The following is a 14,989-nucleotide window of genomic DNA, read 5'->3' on the forward strand; positions in this document are numbered from 1 at the left end:
TGTTGACTACATGGACTTTAGTAAGGCACTTGACAAGGTCCCACATGTCACTAGCAACACCATCACTGATACCAGCAAAACCGTCATTGACACCGACACCAGAAACAACACCATCATTGACACCAGCAAACACACCATCATGGACACTGATACCAACTACACCATCATTGACACTGACACCAGCAACAACACCATCAGACACCAACACCAGTAACAACACTGTCATAGACACTGATACTAACTACACCATCACTGACACCGACACCAGCAACAACACTGACGCCATTCCCAGCGTGATGCACCCCAGAATCCAAACTCACTTTCAGAGCTTGTTTGGGAGCACTCACCCGCAGGCATCAAAGACGCACCAGTGATAGAAGGGCTGGTGAGGCACCTCGGGGTGGCAGGGCTGGAATAGGGACTGGCTGATGACGCTGCAGCGCTTCCGTGCCCACATCACACGGTGTGGGTTCTCCTGAGGGTTTGAGGGGACAGAGTGTTAAACACCAATGATCCACAGTCTCTGGGACCAGACCAGCACACAGAGCATGACGAAACACAGCTACAGGCACGCTAACATGGGCACAGTCACAGGCACGTTAACATGGGCACAGACACATTAACATGGGCACAGCCACAGGCACGTTAACATGGGCACAGACACAGACACGCTAACATGGGCACAGCCACAGACACGCTAACATGGGCACAGCCAGAGACACGCTAACATGGGCACAGACACGTTAACATGGGCACAGACACGCTAACATGGGCACAGCCACAGGCACGTTAACATGGGCACAGCCACAGGCACGCTAACATGGGCACAGCCACAGGCACATTAACATGGGCACAGCCACAGGCACGCTACATGGGCACAGCCACAGGCACGTTAACATGGGCACAGCCACAGGCACGCTAACATGGGCACAGCCACAGGCACATTAACATGGGCACAGCCACAGGCACGCTAACATGGGCACAGACACAGACACGCTAACATGGGCACAGACACAGACACGCTAACATGGGCACAGACACAGGCACATTAACATGGGCACAGCCACAGAAACGTTAACATGGGCACAGACACAGACACGCTAACATGGGCACAGACACAGACACGCTAACACAGGCACAGCCACAGACACGCTAACACGGGCACAGACACAGGCACATTAACATGGGCACAGACACAGAAACGTTAACATGGGCACAGACACAGACACGCTAACATGGGCACAGACACAGACACGCTAACACAGGCACAGCCACAGGCACGTTAACACGGGCACAGACACAGGCACGTTAACACGGGCACAGCCACAGACACGCTAACATGGGCACAGCCACAGACACGTTAACATGGGCACAGCCACAGACACGCTAACATGGGCACAGCCACAGACATGCTAACATGGGCACAGCCACAGGCACGCTAACATGGGCACAGCCACAGGCACGCTAACATGGGCACAGACACAGACACACTAACATGGGCACAGCCACAGGCAAGTTAACGTGGGCACAGCCGCAGACACGCTAACGTGGGCACAGACACAGGCACGTTAACATGGGCACAGACACAGACACGTTAACATGGGCACAGACACAGACACGCTAACATGGGCACAGACCCAGACACGCTAACATGGGCACAGCCGCAGACATGTTAACATGGGCACAGCCACAGACATGCTAACATGGGCACAGACGCGCTAACATGGGCACAGACACAGACACACTAACATGGACACAGACACATTAACATGGGCACAGCCACAGGCAAGTTAACGTGGGCACAGCCGCAGACACGTTAACGTGGGCACAGACGCAGACACGCTAACGTGGGCACAGACACAGACACGCTAACGTGGGCACAGACGCAGACACGCTAACGTGGGCACAGCCGCAGACACGTTAACGTGGGCACAGCCGCAGACACGCTAACGTGGGCACAGACGCAGACACGCTAACGTGGGCACAGACACAGACACGCTAACGTGGACACAGCCACAGGCACGTTAACATGGGCACAGCCACAGGCACGTTAACATGGGCACAGCCACAGGCACGTTAACATGGGCACAGACACAGACACGCTAACATGGGCACAGACCCAGACACGCTAACATGGGCACAGCCACAGGCACGTTAACATGGGCACAGCCACAGGCACGTTAACATGGGCACAGCCACAGACACGTTAACATGGGCACAGCCACAGACACACTAACATGGGCACAGCCACAGACACGTTAACATGGGCACAGCCACAGACACACTAACATGGGCACAGCCACAGACACGCTAACATGGGCACAGCCACAGGCACGTTAACATGGGCACAGCCGCAGACACGCTAACATGGGCACAGACACAGACACGCTAACATGGGCACAGCCACAGACACGCTAACATGGGCACAGCCACAGGCACGTTAACATGGGCACAGCCGCAGACACGATAACATGGGCACAGACACAGACACGATAACATGGGCACAGCCGCAGACATGTTAACATGGGCACAGCCACAGACATGCTAACATGGGCACAGACACGCTAACATGGGCACAGACATAGACACACTAACATGGACACAGACACATTAACATGGGCACAGACACATTAACATGGGCACAGCCACAGACACGATAACATGGGCACAGCTGCAGACATGATAACATGGGCACAGCCACAGACATGCTAACATGGGCACAGACACGCTAACATGGGCACAGACATAGACACACTAACATGGACACAGACACATTAACATGGGCACAGACACATTAACATGGGCACAGACACATTAACATGGGCACAGACACAGGCACGTTAACATGGGCACAGCCACAGACACGATAACATGGGCACAGCTGCAGACATGATAACATGGGCACAGCCACAGACACACTAACATGGTTTCATGCAAGACATTCCACAACAACATGCTCCTGCATGGACTCTTGTTAGCGGGGTGGGGGTGAAACAGGATGGATCTCAGGAATGGAGGGCAGACAGGAGAGACCCCAGCAATGTGGAGTGACAGGACGAACCCCGGTTGTGAGAGGGAGGGTGGTCACACGACAGACCCCTGTAATGGGGAAGGAAACAAGGTGGAATGGAAAGGACCCCAATCATACTGTTGCAAGTCCCATTGAGAACAAACGGTGTACCCAAAGTGTCTAGTCCTCCATTTAGTCTCCAACTTTCTGAGTTTACCCAGCCATCCAGACCCAGGAAGGTTAGTTTGGGTAGACACATTCCCCATGCCCCAAGACCTCATGCAGGGGAAGGAATCGCCGTGCGACGATGAACTGGCAAGGGGAACTACATACAGAGCAAGGTTGGTGGGCATCTTCACCCTGAGCCTCAGGACAGGTCTGGCTGACTCGCCAGGAATTCCCAAAGCGGACTGCCGTTGCTTCGACGATTCCTTGCCGCGTCATGAAGTCGTTCTCCGTGTCCCCATCGAAGTTACCGCACAGCCCACTGACACGACCCTGGTACCGAGGCTCCAGTCGCACGTACACACGTGTTCCTGAAGAGGAAACACTGCAGTGAGACACTAATACGTTATTCCCTCTCTAACAATCCTACTCATGCTGTCTTACACAAACATCGGTATACACTCTGACTGGTAAAGGTGGTGTTTGTCATGCTGGCATTCATCACTTACACACTGAGTATATTGAGAAGTCATGGTGCTGCTGTATAAAACGTTGGTCAGGCCACACTTGGAGCATTGTGTGTAGCTCTGGTCACTCCATCACAGGAAGGATGTGGAGAGGGTGCAGAACAGCCTCACTGGGCTGCTGTCTGGATTGGAAGGTGTGAGGTACAAGGAGAGGTTGGACCAACTTGCGTTGCTTTTTCTGGAAACACAGACGTTTATAAAACTATGAGATGCATCGATAGGCAGAATCTTTTTCCCAGGGTGGAAACAGAGTACTAGAGGACATGAGTTTGAAGTCTGAGGGAGAAAGTTCAAAGCAAATAATCAGGGCGTGTTTTTGTGGTGGGTGCCTGGAAGGCACAGCAGGGTGAGGTGATGGAAGCAGGTAGGATGGAAATGTTCAACAGGTTGTTACACACATGGACAGGCAGGGAATGGAGCAATACTGGGTTTGGCTTGGATTGGCATCATGGTTGGGGCAGACATCATTAGCAGAAGAGCCTGTTCCAAGTTCTCTCGAACACGTACAGTGTGTGTGTGTGTACACATGCACATTCACTTTACTGCATGCACTCTCTCTCCCACTCGTGTGCACTCGCGCCCCCAAACGCATGCACTCCCTCCCACTCCCTCTTGGTGGTTGCTGACTAAGGGTGGAGAATCTTTGGAAGTAACTCGAGTAATTACACTGAAAGTGGACAGCATGTGAGTAATGGTCTCAGTGGACACACCAGTTCCACTCGGTGACCGGTAGGACAGCTATCACTTGCCCCAGTGTGGTAACAGTGCTCACAATCAGAACACCCCCACGCTATCTCCTGTCGAGCACTCACCCCCGTCCCAGAGAACTGTCAGTCCCAGGTGTGAGACCACAGCCACAAAGAGGCCGGCCTGGTGCAGAGAGAGGCCACTGCCGCTGTAGTCTTTGGGAACTTTCACAGCAACACCATTCACCGTCACATCCTTCCCTGTGGGCATGACACACGGTATGACACAATGCTTCAGCTGTACTGGCTGATCTCCTTCCCCCATTCCCCTCCCCAGCTTCCCTCACTCACCAGCTTCCCTCCTATCTCCCCCTTCCCTCACTCCCCACCTTCCCTCCTATCTCCCCCTTCCCTCACTCCCCACCTTCCCTCCTATCTCCTCCCTTCCCTCACTCACCAGCTTCCCTCCTATCTCCCCCTTCCCTCACTCACCAGCTTCCCTCCTAATCCTTCACCTTCCCTCTTAATCTCTCCCTCTCCCTCCTAATCCTCCCCTCCTTTCCCCACTCGCCACCTTCCCTCCTGATCACCCCTTCCCCCATTCTCCTCCCCATCTTCTCTCCTAATCCCCCACTTTCCCTCCTAATCTCCCCTTCCCTCCTTCCCACTCCCCTCCTTCTCCAATCCTCATCTTCCCTCCTAATCCTCCTCCTGCCCTCACTCCCCTTCTTCCCAATCCCCCTCCTTCGATCGTAAACTCCTTCCCCCTACTCTCCACCTTCCCTCCTAATCTTCTCCTCCTTTCCCCACTCACCACCTCTCCTTCCCCTACTCCCCACTTTGCTCCTAATCTCCCCCTTCTCTCCTAATTCCCCCCTTCCTCCCTCTTTCCCAACTCTCCCCCTCCTCCCTCTCCCTTCCTCCACGCAACCCTCCCAGCCCCCCAGCCTCCTTCACCATTTCACCATCAACCCTCACCCTCCACATTTCCTCCCTCTGTACTTCCTTGAAGTGTTGCCATCCAACCCCCCCCCCCCGTAACTTCCCCGACCTCTGAGGCCCTCCAGACTTAACCTCCCAACTTCTGGGGCCTCTGACCCTCCGGACTCCAAAGAATTGTCGGTTACACTGTACAATGCACCACCCCCCACCCTTGTCACCCCTCCCACGCCCTCACCCTTCTCACTCCCCCTTCAGCCCTTAACCCAGCTGATGCTCCATCCTCTGCCCCTCACCTCACTGCCCCAAACCCTCACCCTTCTCACTCCTACTGACTCCCCACCCATGCTCTGTGCCCTCTTAACCCCCCACGGACTCTAAATCCTGCTCTCAACCTTCCCCCCCCCGACCCTGAACCCCTCAGCCTCATCCGGCCCCCAACCGTGTTCTCCTCGACCCTCCCACCCGCACCTCTGCCACGCCCACACTCCTCACCCACTTCTCCCCCTCCACCCCTCACCCCAAATCCTTGATCCCTGCCCCCAACCTCATCACCTTCCTCACGCCCTTACCCCCAAACCCTGCTGACAGCTCGACCCCCCCCCACCCCCACCCCTCACCTCTCAGCAGATGAACCACGGTGGTGCCGATGATCACGGCGATGGACTTGGTGCAGGTGACGCGGCTGGTCCCACAGGGCACATTCTCGGCTGTGACGGTGAAGAGACCGCCCTGCTCCTGGACCATCACGTACTCGCAGTCTCCCAGGAAGGTGAACATGCGGCCGTCGAAGGTGAGGTAGTGGGGATCTCCCGTCGCCAGGCACAGCCCTGCACACGGCTCCCGGGTGCACCACCACCTCCGCACCCTGCACACGCTGCACCAAACACAGGCCGGGGTTAGCAGGGAACAGACCCACCTACTTCTGAAGCAGCCCACGTTGGCATCAGCTCCCGGGGTACGAGGCTGGAGCAAGATTTGTGACCAGATTTGAGGGCTATACGGCCCACTCTAGCAGCCTGAGACCGGGGCAGCTCCCAGGACCACTAGTGGGACAATTACTGTGATGCTGCAGAGGGGTGTGGGTGTAGTTCAGCATATCAAAGGAACCAGCCTCCCCTCCGTGGACTGTGTCAACACCCTCTTGTTGCCTCAGTAAAGCATCTTGCATGATCAAAGACCTCAACCACGCCGGACATTTAATCATCTCCCCTCCCAATGGACAGAAGAAACAAAAGCCTGATAGCACACACTACTAGGGTCAAGGACAGCTTCTACTCTGTTGTTATAAGACTTAGTTCCTTAATATGATAAAATGGACTCTTGGCTTCACACTCTACCTTATGACCTTGCATCTTATTGTCTACCTCCACTGCACTTTCTGTCACTGTTGCTCTTCATCCTGCTCTGTTAATGTTTCCCCTTGTACACCCCAATATACTGTGTAATGAATTGATCTGCATGAACAGTAGGCAAGACAAGCTTTTCATCAAATCACAGTACATGCGACAATAATAAACCTCACTACTAAAAGGTGGCACCTGGGACACGGACTAGACCCGGCTGGGTGGAGAAGGGAGGTGCGGGATGTTGAGGTGGGGCTGATGATCTGCTGCGGTGTAGGAACGCAGCAAGGCAATGCAGAGGAGAATACTGGGGGAGGAGGGAGAAGGGGAGTGGGAGGTAGAGGGCCGGTACTGAGGCTGTTCAACCCGAGGATCAGCACTGAACGATATCAGCCGGACACGTTGTTGGAGTGTGAGTACGGGAGCACGTGAGACAGAGCTGTATGGTTCAGCTCCAGGCCCTTCAGCCCAATGCACCCATACTGTTTACCCACAGCCAGTGACCATAAACCTGTTTGTTTAAACATGCTTCTGGAAAGGGGTAATGGTGGTCTGGATATTAAGATCCTGAATCGGGGGAAGTATAATTCCAGTATCATAAAATGGGACCTAGCAACAGTGGACAAGGAGCAGTGAGTTAGAGGTGAACTTCAATCCAACAAGCGACATAGTTGGAGGGTGAAAGATATGGAAGGTGCGTCTAGGGAGCCCTGGAATTCAAGGAATAATGAGCACAAAGAACTAAAAACAGGGGCACTGACTCCTTGGTACACTCCTTCATGGGTAGACAAAGTGGGGGAGTGGGTACCTACAACAAATTCTACAAACAAAGAGGCATCACAAAATGAGACCGACAAAAGAAACTAAAGAAAATCCCAAAGCATTTTATATTCTCGATAAGAGGGTAACCTGGGAAAGAGTGGGGCCCATTAGACACCAAAGGGACAATGTGTGTGCAGAGCCAGAGGGTGTGAACAAAGTTCAAAAACATTATGGTTGTAAATTTTAGGAAAAGGGGCAGAAATATATCACCATTTAATAAGGTGCCAGATGCCTTAATGGCTACGAAGATGGATAGTCACTCCGAGCTGAAGAGGTATATCTCAAGCTGCTGCAAGAAGTGAGTTAGGAGGTTACAGGACCAAGTTGAGAATTTAAAATCTTCCGTCAGGTGAATTGCTGGGTGTCTGGCAGATGCCAAATGTGAAGAGCTGCAGGGATAAGCTGGGAATTACAGGTCTCTAAGTGGGTTATAGGGAACTTATTGGAACAAGTTCTGAGAGACAGAACAGACCCACAGTAGGAAAAGCAGAGATTGATCAAAAATAGTCGGCAAGAAGATCCTACTTGAATCTTTGACAAAATAGGAAGCCGTTGAAATGAAGACGACGCAATTCCACGTAGAAGATTGGTTGAAAAGCTTTGAATCCAAGGTAACTTGACAAATCGGACCCAAAACCACCTTTGTGACAGGAGGCAGGGGCAATGGTATTGTAATTGGAAGCCTGGGACTAGTGTTACACAATGATATGAAGACTGGTGGTGATGAAAATAGTGAGGAAGGGAGTATTAGGATTCGGAACAATACTGATCAGTTGGTAAACTGGCAGGCAGAACCTAATCCTAATGTCTGAAATGCTGTATTTTAGAGGTTTAGAAAGTGCCGGACGGTAGTATTCAGGAACCAAGGGACTTTGGTATTCAGGTGAGAAACTTTTCTCCGTGACTCTGGTTTAAGGAGAGGATTGACACAGAGAAGATCTACGAACATTACTTACCCCATGGAAGTGGGGTGGGTTTGAACCTGGAACACACTGCCTGAGGGCTTGGTGGAGGCAGATACTCTCAAAGCATTTAGTCACAGAGTGACACAGCACAGAAACAGGCCCTTCAGCCCAATACGTCTGCGTCCATGCTAACCAAGTTGTCTACCTGAACTGGTCCAATTTCTCTATCTTTGGCACAACTCCCTCTAACCTTTCCTATCCAACTGCCTTCATTGCAGTTGTACTCACCCCTGCTTTCTCCTCTGCAACTTGTTCCACACACCCACCACCCTCTGTGTGGAAAAGTTATCCTTCAGCTCCCTTTTTGAATCTTTCCCCTCTCACCTTAAACTTACACTCAGTGGCCACTTTATTTGGTATATCCTGTACCTAACAAAGTTACCACTGCCTTCCTGTCAGCTTGAACCAGTCTGGTTAGTCTCCTCTGACCTCTCTCATTAACAAGGTGTTTTTGCCCACAGAACTGCTGCTCACTGATTTTTTTTTTCACTGTGAATTCTGGTCTGTTGTGTGTGAAAACTCTCAGAGATCAGTCATTACTGAGATACTCAAACTACTCCATCTCACACCAACAATCATTCCACAGTCAAAGTCTCTTTAGATCACATTTCTTCCACATTCTGATGTTTGCTCTGAACAGAACTGAACCTCTTGACCATGTCTGCATGCTTTTATGCATTGAGTTGGTGCTGATTAGGTATTTGCATTTATGAGCAGGTGTACAGGTGTACCTAATAAAGTGGCCATGACGTGTATGCCCTTGAGTCAAACCCTCCGGTGCCAGTCAGATCCTTGAAAATCTTTTCTGCACCCTGTCCAGCTTAATGACATCCTTCCTATCACTGGGTGACCAGAAATCTGCACAATACTTCAAGTGTGGTCTCACCAGCGCCTTGAACAGCTTACCTCTATCTATGTCACCACTTTCATGGAACTATAGACCTGTACACCTCAGTCCCTCTGTTCTACAACACTTCCCAGGGCCGTGTCGTTCACCACCATAACTCCGCGCACAGGCATTCCACAGACGGACACTCACCAGGTGTTGCAGTCCTTGTGGATGGTCTGGTTGCTGTGGTACAGGCGGCCATTGTGACGACATGGGCAGTGTGATGGTGGTACACACCGGTCACCCTGTCAACGGGAGCACAGGCTGACTCACCTCCACCCAAAGGGGCAAACACAGACAGCTATGTGTGCACACAGGTACACATACAAACACACACAAGTATGGGCAAACACAAACACGTACGCAGATGCACACATACCCTCACACACGTGCATGCAGACACGTGCTGACACATGCACAAATGTAGACACACATATACAGACGTACCATACACAAACACAAATGCTCACAGGCAGTGATGCAAATACACAGCTTCTTGCTGCCTCAGTAAAGCAGCCACCATAGCCGAACGGCCCCCACCCTGGATATTCTCCCTTCTTCCCCTCTCTCTGGGCAGAAGATGCAGAGGCATGGCCTCCTCTGCTGCCACAGCGAGGCCAAACTCAGGGTGGAGGGGCAGCACCTTATATTCTGCCTGTGTAGCCTCCAACCTGATGGCATGAACATCGATCTCTCAAACTTGTGGTAATGACTCCCTCCCCCCTCTCCTTCACCATTCCCCATTCCTATTTTCCTCTCTCACTTTATCTCCTTACCTGCCCATCACCTCCCTCCGGTGCTCTTCTCCCTCTCCCTTTCTTCCATGGCCTTCTGTCCTCTCCTATCAGATTCCCTCTTCTCCAGCCCTTTACCTCGTTCACTAATCAGCTTCCTAGCTCTTTACTTCACCCCTCCCCGTCTCCCAGATTCAACTATCACTCACCACCTTGTACTTCCTCCTCCCCTCCCTCTACTTCTTGCTCTAACTTTTCATCCTTTTTTCCAGTCCTGATGAAGGGTCTTGGCCCTAAACCTCAACTGTTTACTTTTTTCCATAGATGCTGCCTGACCTGCTGAGTTCCTCCAGCATTTTGTGTGTGTTGCTTGGATTTCCAGCAACTGCAGATTTTCTCAAGTTTGTACGACAGTTTGAAAGCATGTACCTCCAGGCTTAAAGATAGCTTACTCTGCTGTCAAATGACTATTAAAATAGATTGAACCCTTGACCTCACAATCTACCCCGAAATGATCTTGCACCTTATTGCCTGCATCGCATTTTGTCTAATACTTTAACACTTCACTCGGCACTTTGTTATTGAGCCCTGTACTACATGAATTCACCGAGTAATGAAATGACCTGCATCGATGGCATGCAAAACAATTTTTTTCATTGTACCTTGGTGCACGTGACGTGACAATTATAAACCAATTTAACAGATATTTATACCGATGCATGCTCACACACACACACACATACACACACAGAGTCAGACATACACAAGTTTTTAAGCACACATAATCACATACTGCACCCACACAGACATGTGGACAAGCAAACATGCACACAGACACCCATGTAATCTCTGCTGTACCTACACACATGCAGTGTACACACATGTACAGTCCTACCAGCAACACGAGGTCCTCTGGGCATCCACAGCCTTCGAAGGGGTCCAGACACGTTCTGTTGGCATCAAGCGAGTCACAGGTCTTGAGGCAGGAGTGGAAGGTGTGTATGAGATTATTGGGGCATGAAACTGCCTCGAGACACATCTGGTCAGTACAGTTCCAAACTCCAGAGGTGCACAAGCTGAAGATAAGTGCAAAGAGCTGAAGGGCTGGTCAGAGAACAGGTCCTACTGAAGAACACAGTACAGAGAAATCTCACACTTTAACTTCCCACCCCCTCCACATCTCTCAAGGAACATAGCGCAATTTCCCTCACACCGTAGCTGTCTGTATGGCACAGAAATTCAATGAAACCAACCCTATCCTGCAGGATTAGGAAGCAGGCAACAGGGTGATTTCATCAAACTCCTCAGGCCACCGTCTCCACTGAGAGACCCCACATCACTTAACCTTAGTCTACCCCCAAATCCCCGACACCTCCCGACCAATCAGTCACCAGTGAGAATCCACACACCTTCTACTCAGAGTCTCGCTAGTCCCTCACACCTCCCAACCAATCACCACTGAGGACCATCACACCTTCCAATCAGAGTCTCTCTAGTCCCTCACACCTCCCAACCAATCAGTCAACACTGACAACCATCACACCTTCCAATCAAGTTCACCCAAGAACCTCACACCTCCCAACTAATCACCACTGAGGACAATCACACCTTTCAATCAGAGTCTCCCTAGTCCCTCACACCTTCCAACCAATCACCACTGAGGACCATCACACCTTCCAATCAGCGTCACCCAAGAACCTCACACCTCCCAACTAATCACCACTGAGAACCATCACACCTTCCAATCAGAGTCTGCCTAGTCCCTCACACTTCCTGACCAATCAGTTTCATTTAAGCCATGCACAGCACTCAACCAATCAGAATCTCCCCCCAAGCCCCACACCTCCTTAAATCAGTCTCTCTGAACCCTCACACCTGCTGATCAATCAGGAGCTTTGCACTGCATTCCCAGTGGATCAGGGATGCATCCTGTCCATTGCTGCCTGTCTGTTCAGCCATGAACATTACCAGCAGTATCCCCAGAAACAGAAGGCTGGTGAGAGCAATGAGTTAACGACGTCAGTCTGTGGTCTCATACAAGCTGGACTGGATGAGGATGGCATCTCACTGAGTAAGGTGTATGGCATGGTGAATGGCCTTTCACCCCACACACCTGCACCAACCCACTAAACGGACATTAATCCCACCTCCCAGGTCTTGACCTGTGGACTTCAGTTCAAAACGATTGTGTTCATCCTAAACACTGTCAGCCTCTCAATCTTCAAATGGGAGGTTCATTCCTGCTACTATCCCATCCCTGGGTGGAGAAGGTGCCCTTATTGACTCTCTCTGAATTTCTTCCCCCTCAATCTCTCTTAGAATGAGATTGAGAAGGTGATCTACATCAGTCGGCAGTTTCCACCATGGCTGGCACTGAGAATGGGTTATTTTTTAAACATAAACTGAGCAACTCCCCTCAGTAGTCTTTCGCCTCTCTCTGGTGATTGTTGACCAGTGGGGTTTGATCATCATCTAGTTATCAAAAGCCCATGGCACTGACTACCAGTACACTACATATGTTGCAGGGTCTTCGTTGAACCGCAAAAAACTGTCAGGCAATGACCCTTGACACTCAGTAACATAACCTTCACTCAGACCTCATCATCAACATTCTCTGGGTCAGCACTGTTCAGAAATTCAACTGGACCAGCCACATAAATCCGTGGCTGTAGGAACAGGTCAGGATCTAGGATTGTGTGAGGATCCTGACACCCTATGACCTTTCTCCCATCCAGAATCACTTCCCATGAGCCAGGGTGAGTGTACAGCAGGTAGAGCCAGCTCCAGCAACCCCGGTCCAATCCTCATCTCCAGACAACTCCGGCAACCTCAGTTCATCCTGATCTCCAGCCAGTTCCAGGAACCCCAGTCCAATCCTGATCTCCAGCCAGTTCCAATAACCCCAGTCCAATCCTGATCTCCAGTCAGTTCCAGTAACCCCAGTTCAATCCTGATCTCCAGCCAGTTCCAGGAACCCCAATCCAATCCTGATCTCCAGCCAGTTCCAGTAACCCCAGTCCAATCCTGATCTCCAGCCAGTTCCAGTAACCCTAGTTCAATCCTGATCTCCACCCAGTTCCAGGAACCCCAGTCCAATCCTGATCTCCACCACTGTATGCCTGTTTTCCGTGTGGCCAAATGGGGTTCCTCAAGGTCTTCCAATTTTCTCCCACATCACCAAGGTGTGCAGTGGATTAATTGGCTGCTGTAAATTATCTAGTTGGGGGGGGGGGGGGTTGTGGGAATGTGGGATTAATGTAGAATTACAGTAAACTAGTGACTGATGGTTGTCTGGACTTGATGGGCTGAAGGGCCTGTTCCATGTCGACTCTCTCTACATCTCTATTAGTGTGGTTCCAGCAACCCTCAGAAACTACAGCATACCTAGAACAAATCACCCTACTTGATCAACAATCCACCCCTTCGTTCCATCTCACCCTCCCACCAAAAACCTCCTCCCACCACCACCACTCATCTCACCAAACATCCCTTCCTCCTCTCTTGCATCCACCAACCTCCCACTGAACACTTCTTCCACCTCCACGCCTCACCAGACACCTCTCCTTCCACCTGCACTTCCACTCCCCACCTCCCCAAATATTCCTTCCCTCCATTGCAACTCCTTAGGCTCCCTCCCTATGCTGCAGTGATCTCCCCTACAAACCACACCACAGTTACTCAGGCAGGTCCCACCCTCTCCCCACAACAGCAGGGCAGGGCGCACCACCACCTTCTGGTTTCCCTCCAGGTCACACACCATCCTGCCTGGGACTCCTCCCGGGTCTGGAAGGTGGCGAGGGACAAGGGGGTCAGTCCCGAAACTCCATTCCCTCAGTGGTGCAATGCTGTGCCCCTCGCCTCCAACCTTCTCAAGGGGCAATTAGAGATGGATTTTTAAAAAGCCGGAGTCACACAGCACAGAAACACACTCATCAAGATGTCTACACCAATCCCGTTTACATCATTTGTTCCTCCCGACCTTGCCGATTCGAGTACCCGAACATATTTCCCAAACGTGGTGAATCTCTGCCCCACAGGATGTTTGTTCCCAACGCCAGCCTCCCTCAGATCCCCACTAAACCTCTCTCCTTCACCCATCCGCCTCTTCCTGGCCCAAGAACCCGTGTAGAGCACAGAAACTGTGCTGGTGTGCCTTTGCTGTACTGGCGTGTTGTGAGGTGTGGGGGACGTGGGGGCCAATGCTCCTCGGTGGATCACCTACCAGCTGTTGCAGCTTCTGCTGATCACAGTCCCAGGGGGGTGCACAACATCTTCAAGCAGGCAGGGACAGAGGGTCGGGGGGATACACTGACCCTCGTTGTCCAGCACCAGCCCATCGGGGCAGCTACACCCAGGCACACAGCCTACCAACGAGGCACAGCCCACCTCTTCCCTCCGCTGCCAGCAGGAACCTCCGCAGGGGCGGCCGCATTCCGTGTACACGCGGCCCCCAGAGCACTCCACGGCTGCAGGGAGAAGAGAACACTGAGTCCCGGGGGGAGGTGAACGAGGCGGAGGTGGGTGGGGGATGGGGAGGAGGGAGTAGAGGAGAGGCGAAGTAGAGGGAGGGAGGGGGTGGAGGGAGAGAGGGAGGATATGAAGGGAGAGGGGTGGTTGGGGAGGACAGAGGAAGGTGCAGTGTGGAGGAAGGAGAGTGGAGATGGAGAGGTGCGGTGGTGAGGGGGAGGTGATTCAGGTGAAGGGTGGGCAGTGGGTGGCAGGTCTATGTCTGAACCATGACGGTGGTGTCAGGCAGCTCTGTCACACCCACCAGGTCAGATACTCCTCTTCCAGCAGATCCAATGTGTGTTGTGAACCACAGAAACGGACATCCAAGGTGTTCCCCAGAGGCCTGCTCTCACTCTCCACAGCTGAGTAGCTGTGCATTGGATGCCTGGACCAACAA

General features: G+C 51.9%; 1 protein-coding gene across 1 annotated transcript in view; it reads right to left on the minus strand.

Annotated features, from left to right (window-relative positions):
* The window catches only part of sspo (SCO-spondin), a 311,321-nt gene that overhangs the window by 270,803 nt on the left and 25,529 nt on the right, over nucleotides 1-14,989 (minus strand). Inside the window, 7 exon segments of the mRNA XM_072245202.1 lie at nucleotides 348-475; nucleotides 3,344-3,546; nucleotides 4,515-4,649; nucleotides 5,948-6,204; nucleotides 9,500-9,594; nucleotides 10,979-11,159; nucleotides 14,306-14,549. Of these exon segments, the coding sequence (XP_072101303.1) occupies nucleotides 348-475; nucleotides 3,344-3,546; nucleotides 4,515-4,649; nucleotides 5,948-6,204; nucleotides 9,500-9,594; nucleotides 10,979-11,159; nucleotides 14,306-14,549 (1,243 nt within the window).

The sequence above is a fragment of the Mobula birostris genome, chromosome 1, assembly GCF_030028105.1.
Source record: "Mobula birostris isolate sMobBir1 chromosome 1, sMobBir1.hap1, whole genome shotgun sequence".
Lineage (NCBI taxonomy): Eukaryota > Metazoa > Chordata > Chondrichthyes > Myliobatiformes > Myliobatidae > Mobula > Mobula birostris.